Genomic DNA, 11,297 nt, shown 5'->3' with positions numbered 1-11,297 from the left:
CAGTGTGTGGTGAAAACCCTTCGCTCCAAACTCGAGATGGTGGGTGAGAATGGCAATGGTACTGGTACCGGAGAGCAGGATCTAATCTCGCTGTCCGGGCTGGAAGATGGAACCAATGGTAATGGAGTGGTGCGCGACACCAGTGCACTCGAGGAACGGATTAAAGCCCTGGAATCGAAGCTCAACGAGGAGCTACGCCAGAAGGCCGTGCTCAGTTTGGAGGTGAGCGAGTTGAAGAAGCGAGAGGAAGAACACACGATCACAATCGCCGAGAATAAGATGGCGATCCATTCGGAGCTCGAAGCGAAGGAGGCGGAAGTGCGCAAGCTAAAGGAACAGCTGACCTCACTTGAGAAGAACATGAAGCAAACGCTCACCGAAAAGGATGGCCTCGGGAAGGAGCTCGTAGAGGTGCGCAAGGTGGCGAGCAAGGTGAAGGAGCTCGAAGGGACGCTCAGCTTGTGCAATGAGCAGAAGAACAAGCTGGAATCAAAGTTTATCGATTTCGAGCGTACGATCATGGAGCTTGAGAAGGATAAGCAGCAGCTAAAGGCAACCAATCTGACGCTCGACTACGAGAAAGGTGAGCTGCAGAAAAAGTTGGGCGAATCGGAAGGCAAGCTGGCAACGCTCACAGAGGAACATGGTTCTCTATCGACGCAACTGAAAAATCTGGAACAGACGACCGCCCAATCACTGAGCAACACATCGGAACTGGAATCCCTTAAGCAGCAACTGGAAGAAGCGAAACAACGAGCAGAGACTTCGAGCGAAACAGTGGCCACCATCGAGCGGAGGATAACGGAAAAAGAACAACAATCCGCGGCTTTGCAATCGGAACGCGATGAGCTGGAGCGCAAAGTGCAACAAACGGAGACCCTGCTACGCGAGCGCGAAAAGGAAATCGAACGATTAGAGCAGCAGCAAAGTAAGAGCACGCAAGAGGCTGAGCAAGGCCAGCAGGAGACCACCAAGAAGTTACAGCAAGCAGAAGACGAACTTGCTGCTTGTCGTAAAACACAATCGCTCGATCAGGAGAAGCTGCTCGAGCTGACGAAGGCCCTGGACGCGGCAAAGGAGCTACACGATCGGGACCGAAAGAGTAATGAAGCGAGCCTGAAGGATGTGTTCGAGCGGAACAACGAACTGTCCGAGCAGCTCGACCAGTTCAAGGAGAAGCTCGAGAAGTTGAATGCCAAATTCAAAAAGTTGACCGAAGAGAAAAACGGGTTGCGAGCGGCCAACGAGGAACTATCGGCGGAGCTGAAACAATCGCGCCAGGAGCTGAAGCAGTTGGCCAGTCAAAAGCAGGCTCTGACGGATGAGGTGCGCAATCTGAAGATCATCAATGAAAACTCGGAATCCGAAGCACTGCGCTCGCTGCAAGAATCTATGCGTTCTTCGATGGCAGCAGCCGAGGAGAAGCTGCTTGAAACGACACGCGATCTAAACCACGTGCTCGAACTGAAGTCCGATGAAAACCGCCGACTGAGCGAGGAGCGCGACGAACTTTCGGAAAAGCTGGAAAACTCGCACCGCGAGAGGACCGATCTCGAGGCGGAAGGTGTGAACCTGCGGACGAAGATCGAGACGATTCGCGGTGAGAAGAAGGACCTAGAAAAGACGCTCGAGCGAGAGATACGCGAAAAGACGGAGCTTAAAACACAGGTTACGAACATTCTGCAGGAGATCGGTCGGTTGGAGGATCAGCTGAAAGACGTACGTGAAGCACATTCCACCATTTTGGACGAGAAGCAAACGCTTGAAGAAAAGATTGAGCGATTACAGCGGGAACACTGTGAATCTCGTTTGAAGCTCGAGAAGGATACGATCGGGAAGCTTCAAACGAAACTGAAGGAACAGGAATCCAAGCTGCAGCAGGTGGAATGCGAGAACTCGCAGCTGGCCGAGAAGAACTGTTTGCTGGAAGAAAGTAGCCGCAGGACGGTGGAGGAACAGAAGAAGTTGAATCTAGCGCTGAAGGAAGCCGAAGAGCGGCTACGTACGCAACGGCAACGGTGTGAAGAGCTTGAGACGCAGGTAAAGACTGTTACAGATCAGCTGAGCCAGTGTACGGGTGATCATGCGAAGTTGTTTAACGAGAAGGAGCTGCTCGATCACCAACACCGATCGCTGCAGGATGCACTCGAGGCGAAGGAAAAGGAAAAACTGTGCGTGCTCGATACGAACAAGTGTCTCGAGGAGGAACTAGCGAAGCTGCGCAGCGAGAACGACTATCTGAAGGGAAAACACAACGAGCTGAAGGTGCTGCTCGAGAACGACAAACGAAGACTGATGGACCAGAACGATGCGCTGCAGAAACAAATGGAGGAGCTGGCTCGCGAGAAACAATCGCTCGGCCGCAATGCTACCGATCTCGAGAAGCGTCTCGCCAGCTACGAGGAGGTGAAGATCGAGAATGAGTACCTCAACACACTGACCAAGCAGCTGCAGACGGAGGTACAGGAGGTTAAAGGCAAACTCACCGCCAAGGAAAGCGAACTGGCGACCGGACGCACCAAACAAAGCCAAACAGAAACGATGCTCGAAGAACGAGACCAAGAGATTACGAAGCTTATCAATGAGTTCGTGGCGAAGGAAAGGAAACAGGAATGGGAGCATAAGGAACGGATCGAGGAACTTGAAATAAATTACCGAACCAAGATGAAAGCTCTGATCGAACGACTGAAAGAGGAAGGCGAAGAAAAGTTAGAAGAGCAGCAATCAAATGAAAAAACACGCGCTGCCGAGCTGGAAGCAAAACTAGGGGAAGCCACTTCGACGAGGGATACGTTGGATGCCACGGTACGTTCGCTGCGAGAGCAAATCGATGGCAATGCAGCGGAACTGGAACGGTTACGAAGCGAACAAGGTGCGGTGCAGGAGCTACGATTAGAGAACGCAAACTATGCCCGTGATCTGGATGAACTGAAGAGTGAGCTCAATGTAGCGATCGCCGAGAAGCTACGCCTTACGGAGGAGAAGAGCACCGAGGAGCAGCACCTAAGGGAGGACCGGCAGCGGTTAACGGTCGAGAATGAAGAGCTAAGGACGAAGCTCGAACAATTCAAAATGGAAACCGAGCAAACGATCAGCCGGTTTGAGGCAGAAATAGAGGAGCTAAAGCGTGAGCAACCGGCGGAACAGACGGTCGTAGCGAAGGTAGAGACCGGATTACAACAAGGGACGGCACCAGCTTCTGCAGCGGGATACGAGGAGCTACGAAACAAGAAGGAAGAGCTGGAAAATAAATTGAAAAAGATTATGCATGAGGTTCAGGACGTATCGAACCGGAATCTGTTTCTGGAGCAAAAGTGTGAAAACTATCTCATCCTGGAGCAATCGAATGAACGGCTCAAGCTGACCAACGATAAACTGACTCGCCAGTTGGATGAAACATTGGTAAGTATAGCAGACTGAGGAGTAAACCAAAGTAGTATGGTCAGCCACCGTTTTGGCGATGATTTCGAATCAAAATACTTTAATACTAATGTAAATTTCCTTCCTTTTCTCTGCTCTTCAGGTGTCGCTGCATCATAATGAGGGAATAGCGGCCAATACCGAGTTTGAGTACTTACGAAACATTCTTTTCCAGGTAAGCGGCGGCACGAAGACCACCGTATAAGGTTGCGACGGTATTCAGTCATTCAGTAACTGCTTTTTTTTGTTGCTTTTTCAGTACCTCAGTGGAAGTGTTACCGGCAACAATAGTACGTTAGTGAAGGTGATAGCCGCTGTCCTTAAATTTTCACCCCAACAAACGCAGGTAGTAATGGAAAAGGAAGCGCATCGTAGATCATTGGTAAGAAGCTAAAGCACATCAGAGAGTTGGCTGTGTCGACATCTTTCAAGCGCCTACTTTTTTTTCTCTCGTCTCGCTACGCATTTGCAGATGGGCCAGATAAACAATTTACTATAGCAGGAAAAGACGTTGGCCATGCAAAAACAGCAGCAGCCGCAACATCGGTCACATTATGGCTTTCAATTCTTCTAAAGATCGGCGCACGACAACCCCATTTAAGCAGCTCCTTCCGGGGTAGGTTTAAAATCAAACAAGTGAGGGGCGGAGCCTGGGGTTGCCTTATTGTAAATTTATGTTGCCTCCCACAAACATAGAGGATGTATTTATATTTGTCTTACCATATTTATGCGGAACGTTGTGTTTATCATCCTTTCATTTCACCATTTTACCTGTGTTTAGATGTTAGTGTGTCCTTTACCATCCTACCGCAAAACGTTAAACCCCAAGGTAACTCGGAGGTACAGATTTATACAAATGTAGCAAATCGAACAGAATCAAAGTTCCAGCGACATTACATTAGCAAAGTTTGAGCAAAATAGGTTGACTAGCTAGCCAAATAAAAACAGAAAAAGGAAAAACAAAAGAACTGGTTGCGAAATGTTCGCGGTCTCGAGTAAACATGTGTTCAGCTAGGGCCCAGCCGGTCGATCAAGTCAGTGAGCAGAAGAGGGTGAAATGAAATTTTACAACAAGCGAAACAAATTCTCGTATCAGCCAACCAACTATTATTAACCCGTTTTGACTAGCGAAAACTACCAATTAACCAAATACTAGGGAAAGAAAACAAAGAAGCGTTTTGCTTCACACTGCAGATACTGTGCGAAGTGCAATGATCGGAATACAGAGACAGAGAGGTTAATGAAACATGCATCGGATTGGAGCTTAGGAGCATAGCAACACCGATCGGCTTGCTGCAAATGTTTTACCATCAACTTTTGTTACCCAAACGCAAATCATCGTTATCATACACCCATAATTCGGCATTTTATTCATGCTGTCCCTCATCCAATTTCTTCACGGATTGCATTATTTTTTATTACACTTTTATCTGTTGTTGAAATTTCTTTTAACCCACCAATAAGCGTGCTGGAAGGTGGTGGTGATGGATCGTTGCAATAAGAATGGAAAGAGATTGAGAGAGTGAGAAGAATGAACACGCAGAGCATTATGTTAATTTTATGGTTTTGAATGTACATTTACGGTGGATACTAAGCTAAAACCTAGATATACTAAGCGAAGCCGTGGTAGGGTCGGTGCAAAAGAAGAGGGGGTTCGTGAAAGCAGTGCAATGCGAGCTACGACAGGAAATTAAGAAGAAAGATGACAGAGGAAGAACAAGAGTTTTTATCGGCCATTATCTCATCTCTTTCAAATTTCAATACTCTCATAAAACACACACACACAAACACACACGTTCGTTAATTGTTCTCCGATAGGTGTTAACTAACGCAAACTTTCCAAAATATTCACTCCGTTCCTCCGTTCGAGCGCCTGGAGTGCTGAGTGAGCATAGTAGAGAGAGAGAGAGAGTCTACGAGATTCTAGGTTTAGAGTCACCTAAATAAAGCCAGCATGATGGGTAGGACCAGCTGGACAAGATTTGTTTTCCACCTATCGACGGAAGCAATACACTTGCGAGGGTCGACTTACTACGAGACACGATCGAACGAGAGTGAGTATTCTGGGAGTTCCATTTCATGGTTCCATATGGTTCATTCGGAATCCAGATAGAGAAAAACACGACACTGTACAACTTTTAAAATACTGCACACCTTCCGATTCGCTCTCACCGAAAGGCACACCATTTAGATAAACCATTTATTCACCACGACGAGAGCTTCAACAAGCGCGTCCCGTGCGCTGTTTGCTATTGCCAACTGGGGAAGATCACTTGTTTCCGAGTTTCATTCGCCTTTTGTTGCTGCAATGCTAGGCTACCTAAACTAACTCTAATGAGCGACTGTGTAATAGGGCAGCAGCAAATGGCCGGCGCTGGTAGGGCATATAGTAGGATATAAAACTCATTCTTATATAGTAACTATAATAGTCGAATTTGCGGACAGCGGGGCGACGGATACACTGTGTCCACATCGAGAACTCCTAGCCTACTAAGCCTACGCCGGCGTTTAATGAAACGCATTTGCTTTCTTTTCGCTTTACAATGTTTCCCTTCCCTCGGATCAGTTCTCAGGCAGGCGGCGAAGATTCAAAGTACGTACATCATCAGTAGTCGGTACCGGCGCGCTACCACTTTCTTGTCTAAGTAACCCCTGCTGCCGCAGCGCCCACTAAGCAAACTAACAAACTCTGTCCAGTCCGAATTGAATAAAAGAGGGAAGAAGGATTTGCGTGTCACGCGCATTGGGATGTTAGTGATGTTGATTTATATATTAATTTTGAAGAGGCAAAAGGCTAGCAAAAGTGAAAACAAACAAATATATATATAAATTATACATACATATTGAATGGAACATTTACTGCTGCGTCTCTAACTGAACACGGGTAATGCTGTTTGCTTAAGAGTGTACCATAGAGTGTGGAGTTCGTGTATTCCAAATGCGCCCACTCTGATATTGATTCTGTGTCCCCTCCTCCCCCTGGTCAGTCTTTGAGTAAAAACTAATTCTTAATGTACAATTGTTTCAATCTTTTCCTATCCCCCTTCTCGAGAGAAACGATCACAACGCAATGGCGACAATGGCTCTATCCCGTACCTGTCGCCCATGGCAACACACACTAACACGTTGTTGCCTCATGCGTGGGCGTTCGGGTTGGGTTTCTGTGACGAGCGACGGTCGTCCTCAAGTGACAACCGTTCATTGTAGGCCGTCGAAAGCGCCCCAATATCACGCTCCGGGAGATTCACGGTATTGCTGTTGCCCGCGGAAGCATAGTACGGCACATACTCATCCTCATCGTCCTCATCGGCGGCCCAATCCCACTTTTTGGGCTCTCGAATAGGTTGTGGCGATGGTTTGAGTTTGGTTGGAGTGGCGGACTTATTGTTCGCTACGTTGTTGTCACTCGGGCCACCGTTCACCGTCACTGGTTCATAGTAGTCATCGTCATCAGCGGCCCAATCCCAGACCTTGGGTTTGGTGGGAGCAGGAGCAACGTTCGTCACAGGTTTAGCATCTTCCTCGGTAGCCCAGTCGATTGTCTGCTCCTTTCGCTGTCCATACGCCGTACGATCTGCTCCACTGTCACGTGGTTCCTGAACAGCTCTTGCTTCCGGCTCATAGTAGTCATCTTCGGCAGCCCAATCCAAAACCACAGGGTTCTGTGGATGATTCGCAGACTTTCCTCCTAAATGACCACCATTACCATCCCCATTCGTCGTGGTTTTCTTGGGTAGGTCCTGTTTACGGCTGGATCGCGATCCTGGTCCACGACGATCATCATGCGAGTACCAATCCGCTGGTTTCGTTTTCGAGGGACTACGTGGCGGTCGATGGTGGCCGGTTTGTCCGTTTGCTTTCGGACCGGTTCCGGTATTTTTCACATATTGTTGTTGCTGCTGTTGATGCTGTTGCTGCTGTTGCTGCTGTTTTAACACATTTCCTCCACTACCTCCTTTAGTCGACGGTGCTGATGATCCGTTCCTTAATGGTGCACCGAGTGCAGCGGCGGAAGCCGCATGTGCGTTTGCATTCGCTGCTCTTGCTTCCTGTTCCTTGCGTTGTTGAGCGGCAAACCGTGGTATGATATACTTGGACGGTATTCGTCGATCATTGCCACCGCCTCCTCTTCTGCCACTGTTGCTGCTGCTACTATTATTATTAATGTAATGATCGGACTGCTGTGATGCTTTGGTATTGCTGGTAGCACTAGCAGCGCTACTGTTGCGTGCTGCTCTGCTGCTAGGACTTTTCGGTGGCTGCACTACTGGTTGCTGGCGACCTGACGATACTACGAGCACACCACGTGGGGACAGTGGAGCAGCTGCAGTGGATGGTTTCCGAGACTGTGTCCCCGTGTTTGTAGTCGTGACCGTAAGCTTCGGTAGATTGGCCAGTTTTTCTGCCGCCCGTGGCGGACTGACCATAGCTTTCTTGCCATCCGGCGGCGATCGTTCACCGAGCGTTACTGTACGAGGAGGAACCGTCGTGCCCTTCTTCGACGTTGGAGTCGTCGGTGGGCTCGTTACCGTATGAACAATCCCGGATTCCGGTTCTTCGAGCTTTTTGCGCTGATTACTGCTGTGCCGTGCTCGTGCCTGTTCGTGGCGTGATGGAGGACGTCGCTTGTTTTCCTTATTGCTCACGGCGTTACGTTCCTTCGGGGGTGCTTCTAGTGGTACTGCCGCCACGATCTGAGCTGGTGATGGTGGTGGTTGTGGTGATGGAGGCAGTGATGAAAGGTTATGGTTCGTCGCTAGATACTGAGGATGAGCATGCAATCCTTGGACGCTCTCATCATCCAAATGTCCTACGGCCGGTTCTGGCGACAGCGGCTCATAGTATGGTGCATCCATAGCAACATGTGCAGGGACGGGACGTTCTGTCATCACTGCTACCGGTGCAAGTGCTGGTTCCGGTTCCGGTTTCGGATCTTCTACGAGATACTTCGTGTAAAGCCTATCGAACACATCCTGGGGCAGATTGGCATGATAGAAATCGAGTGCCATCAGGAGAAAGGCTTTCGTCCATTCGCACAGGTTCGACACGGTCAGCAGACACTTGCGTACCATCAGCATCAGCTCGGTGATCTCTTGGCGCAGCTCCTCCCTGGCGACCTCTCCGTTCAGCGTAATTTGAGACAGTATCACTTTGGCAAAGGCGGGATCGATGGTAGAATATACCGACTGAAGCTGCCCCTGTTGCTGCTGCTGCTTCCCACACTGCTTTATTTCCTGTTCCAACTCGGACGTTAGCAGGGCCAGTAGCTTCTCGCCTAGTATGTGAAACCGCTTTCCGTGTGCATCCCTCTTCCGGTGGTAGTACTCGCCGAGCAGCGTGATCGAGTTGTAGAACCGATGGCGCCCAGCCTGCTTCAATCGATCCTTTGCTCCGTAGTTGTCCTGCAGCTTCGTGATCATGGCATTCCTAATACTCTGATCCAACGGTGACAGAGCGCCAAGCTGCTGCGAGGCAAACACGAACGCCATCTTTGGTGCAAACTGATCATCCGACAGGGCGGTCTCGTTCAGCTGTGCAAAGAGATCACTGTGAAATAGGCGAATCAGAATGAGAACGGAAAGGCAAACATGAGAAACATGAATGGGGAAACATATGCGGCAGTAGAACGGAAAAGCTGTTCGGTCGTACGAGAATGTCCAAGAACACTCGCGGTCCGCGTGTTCCAACCAACAGCGTCCAACATCTGCGGCGTGGTCTAAGCGTATCAACTCAGTTTCGGTGGATTACCATGCAGGCAGACAAGCAGGCATGTGCGCTCTTGGCCAAACAATGTATACGTTATCAAAACGCACTTGAAATGTTGTTATCAAACCATACACAGCGTAGTAGTTGTGTGCGATGGCGCCAACCTGGTCGCCGCTCGGTTGCGCGCACGTTTCACACACGCAAACCTGCTGGCTTTCGTTGAGGATATCAACAAATGACGAGGCGCATCAGAATCGCCATGACTGACCTCTACAACGACGAAGACGAGCGATAAGAGGCACGGGAGGTAGGGTTTTGTTTGATAAATTGAAAATAGTCCAACAATCGTCCATCGCAGGGCAACACACAATCAGCTGCCGTGTGAGAGAAGTGGTTAATCCGTTGCATTTTGCGCCCTGGTTCAAACAAAGATCTATCGAACGCACGCAGATGGCGCCGTGAGAACTCCCACAACAGGGCGGGAGGGAGTTGAGAGCCTCAATGCATCTCTGGGCTCCAACAGACAAACTGGTTTTCGCTCGCATTGAGCCGTTAGTGAGTTTGAGCGAGATCATCTCATCTGAATGCAACAGCAACTACGAACAAGGGAGCTACTTCAAACTCCAAAGACGCATGGTTTTGCGCTTGATCAAATGGGCCGATTGATCGATTGCGAATGGAATGACGAGGCACTAATAGCAGCCATTCGGTGCTGCTTAACCGCGTTTGCGGAAGTGTTTGGAAGCTAGTTAAAACAGAGCAAAATGCTGGACTACCGGTCGTCTTACCTTAGCCGAGCCTCGTCGTTCATAACGTAGCCATGCAGAAGATTCGCAATAACGGTCAACCGGTAGCCGAGCTCGATAGTTTCCACCGTGTAGCAGTCGGATTGATCAATGAGATGGCGCAGCTCATTGACGACATCGCCGGTTATTGACGGTGGTGGTGGTGTTGGCTGATGGTAGCGGCCTACAGGGCCGTTGTTGTTGTTACCGGCGGCTCGTATCCGTTCGATTCGTTCCATATTATCAACCCACAACGCACGAACGCACACACGACAGAACACACGGCAAACGCGTCACTTCTGCTAACGGAATTTCAAAATCAGGGTTTGAGTTGCACACTACTTGCGCAACACACGCGCACACGATTGCACACTAGTAACTCCAAAGGGAACCAGGATCCAGGAATACAGACAGCGACAGCGCAGTGAGCTGGAAATGCAATCCTAAAACCTCTGCTCGTCAGCTTGTCAGCTCGTCGTCGTCAACAGGAATGCCATCAGACAAAGCGGGAGCCTATGCCTCGGTGCCCTAAACTAACAGCTAACAAACACACGCACACTCACGAACACCGGACGGAGGGACAAGATCATAAAACACACCGATTCAACAGCAACGGAACAGCGACGGCGGATCGCGTTATATGCGCGTTTGTCACGGGGCACGTTCGCACGCGGTGCTGCTAATGCAATACGATGGTGGCCCCAACAGCCGGCGGTGATAAAGGGCGACGAAGAGAAGGAACGCGATGATGCGAGGAGCCTCGAGAGCGTGTCCGGCGAGAACCGTCGTCGACTGCTCCGATCGATGGAGTACAGAGGCAGCACTGCGAATGTATGGCCTTTAAGCATCTCTCTTCCTATTATGCTCCCGTTACCCCTTGGCTGGCGGTCCTTCACGCACACGGATGCAGGCACGCACGTGCACTCTCGCACTATGTTGCCGCTACCCGCGAGGGGTGGACGGGATGGGATGGTGGGAAGCCCATATAGAAGGCAGATTAAGTTGCTGAGACCCTCGCGATGCTGCACTCATATGCTGGAGACCTAAACGATGCTGGAAGGTATAGAAAGGCTTTTACCTGGTTTCATGTTAGAAGCAAGGGTCATGTGCTTACCATTTGCGGATGCTTCAGAGGCGTGATATGATTCTAAACTGAAATTCAAATAGCTCAGTCGTGCATCCCCAATGGGGATACTTTTCAATTCATCCACAACCCTTATGTAGTAGAATCCGGCGAGTGCCTTCGTCTGCGTGTGTGTCTCTAAATGGAACCCAACGGCGGCGGCTTAAGCCGGTTCCCATCATCGAGAGTGACCGGGGGTGTTGAGGGAACTCCAGACGCGCGCGCGCGCGCGCGCCTTCGTGACCACACGCACACCGAATCAA

General features: G+C 49.8%; 2 protein-coding genes across 2 annotated transcripts in view; one reads left to right on the top strand and one right to left on the bottom strand.

The window, feature by feature from the left end:
- LOC125957387 (golgin subfamily A member 4) overlaps positions 1-5,592 on the top strand; it is a 7,440-nt gene extending 1,848 nt beyond the window's left edge. Inside the window, exons 3-6 of the mRNA XM_049690051.1 lie at positions 1-3,402; positions 3,524-3,595; positions 3,680-3,802; positions 3,893-5,592. The exon at positions 1-3,402 is cut by the window's left edge and continues 617 nt beyond it. Coding sequence (XP_049546008.1) covers positions 1-3,402; positions 3,524-3,595; positions 3,680-3,802; positions 3,893-3,919 — 3,624 coding nt within the window. The 3' untranslated portion in view covers positions 3,920-5,592. The remainder of the gene's footprint in view (positions 3,403-3,523; positions 3,596-3,679; positions 3,803-3,892) is intronic.
- Positions 5,557-10,740, bottom strand: LOC125957392 (uncharacterized). The gene is made up of 2 exons (XM_049690061.1): positions 9,915-10,740; positions 5,557-8,967 (listed from the first exon to the last, which is right to left on the bottom strand). The coding sequence occupies exons 1-2, from the start codon at positions 10,148-10,150 to the stop codon at positions 6,555-6,557; spliced, it is 2,649 nt and encodes an 882-aa protein (XP_049546018.1). The 5' UTR covers positions 10,151-10,740; the 3' UTR covers positions 5,557-6,554.
- Between the last annotated feature and the right edge of the window lie 557 nt (positions 10,741-11,297).

This window comes from Anopheles darlingi, chromosome 3, assembly GCF_943734745.1.
Source record: "Anopheles darlingi chromosome 3, idAnoDarlMG_H_01, whole genome shotgun sequence".
Taxonomy (NCBI): domain Eukaryota; kingdom Metazoa; phylum Arthropoda; class Insecta; order Diptera; family Culicidae; genus Anopheles; species Anopheles darlingi.
The sequence above is the reverse complement of the archived record's forward strand: the minus strand, read 5'-3'. Positions and strand labels throughout refer to the sequence as shown.

Excerpts from the sequence above, each read along its gene's own strand:
- LOC125957392 (XM_049690061.1), bottom strand. The coding sequence starts at position 10,150 with ATGGAACGAATCGAACGGATACGAGCCGCCGGTAACAACAACAACGGC. Across the intron at positions 8,968-9,914 it reads AACGACGAGGCTCGGCTAAG|TGATCTCTTTGCACAGCTGA; the intron begins GTAAGACGACCG and ends CCTATTTCACAG.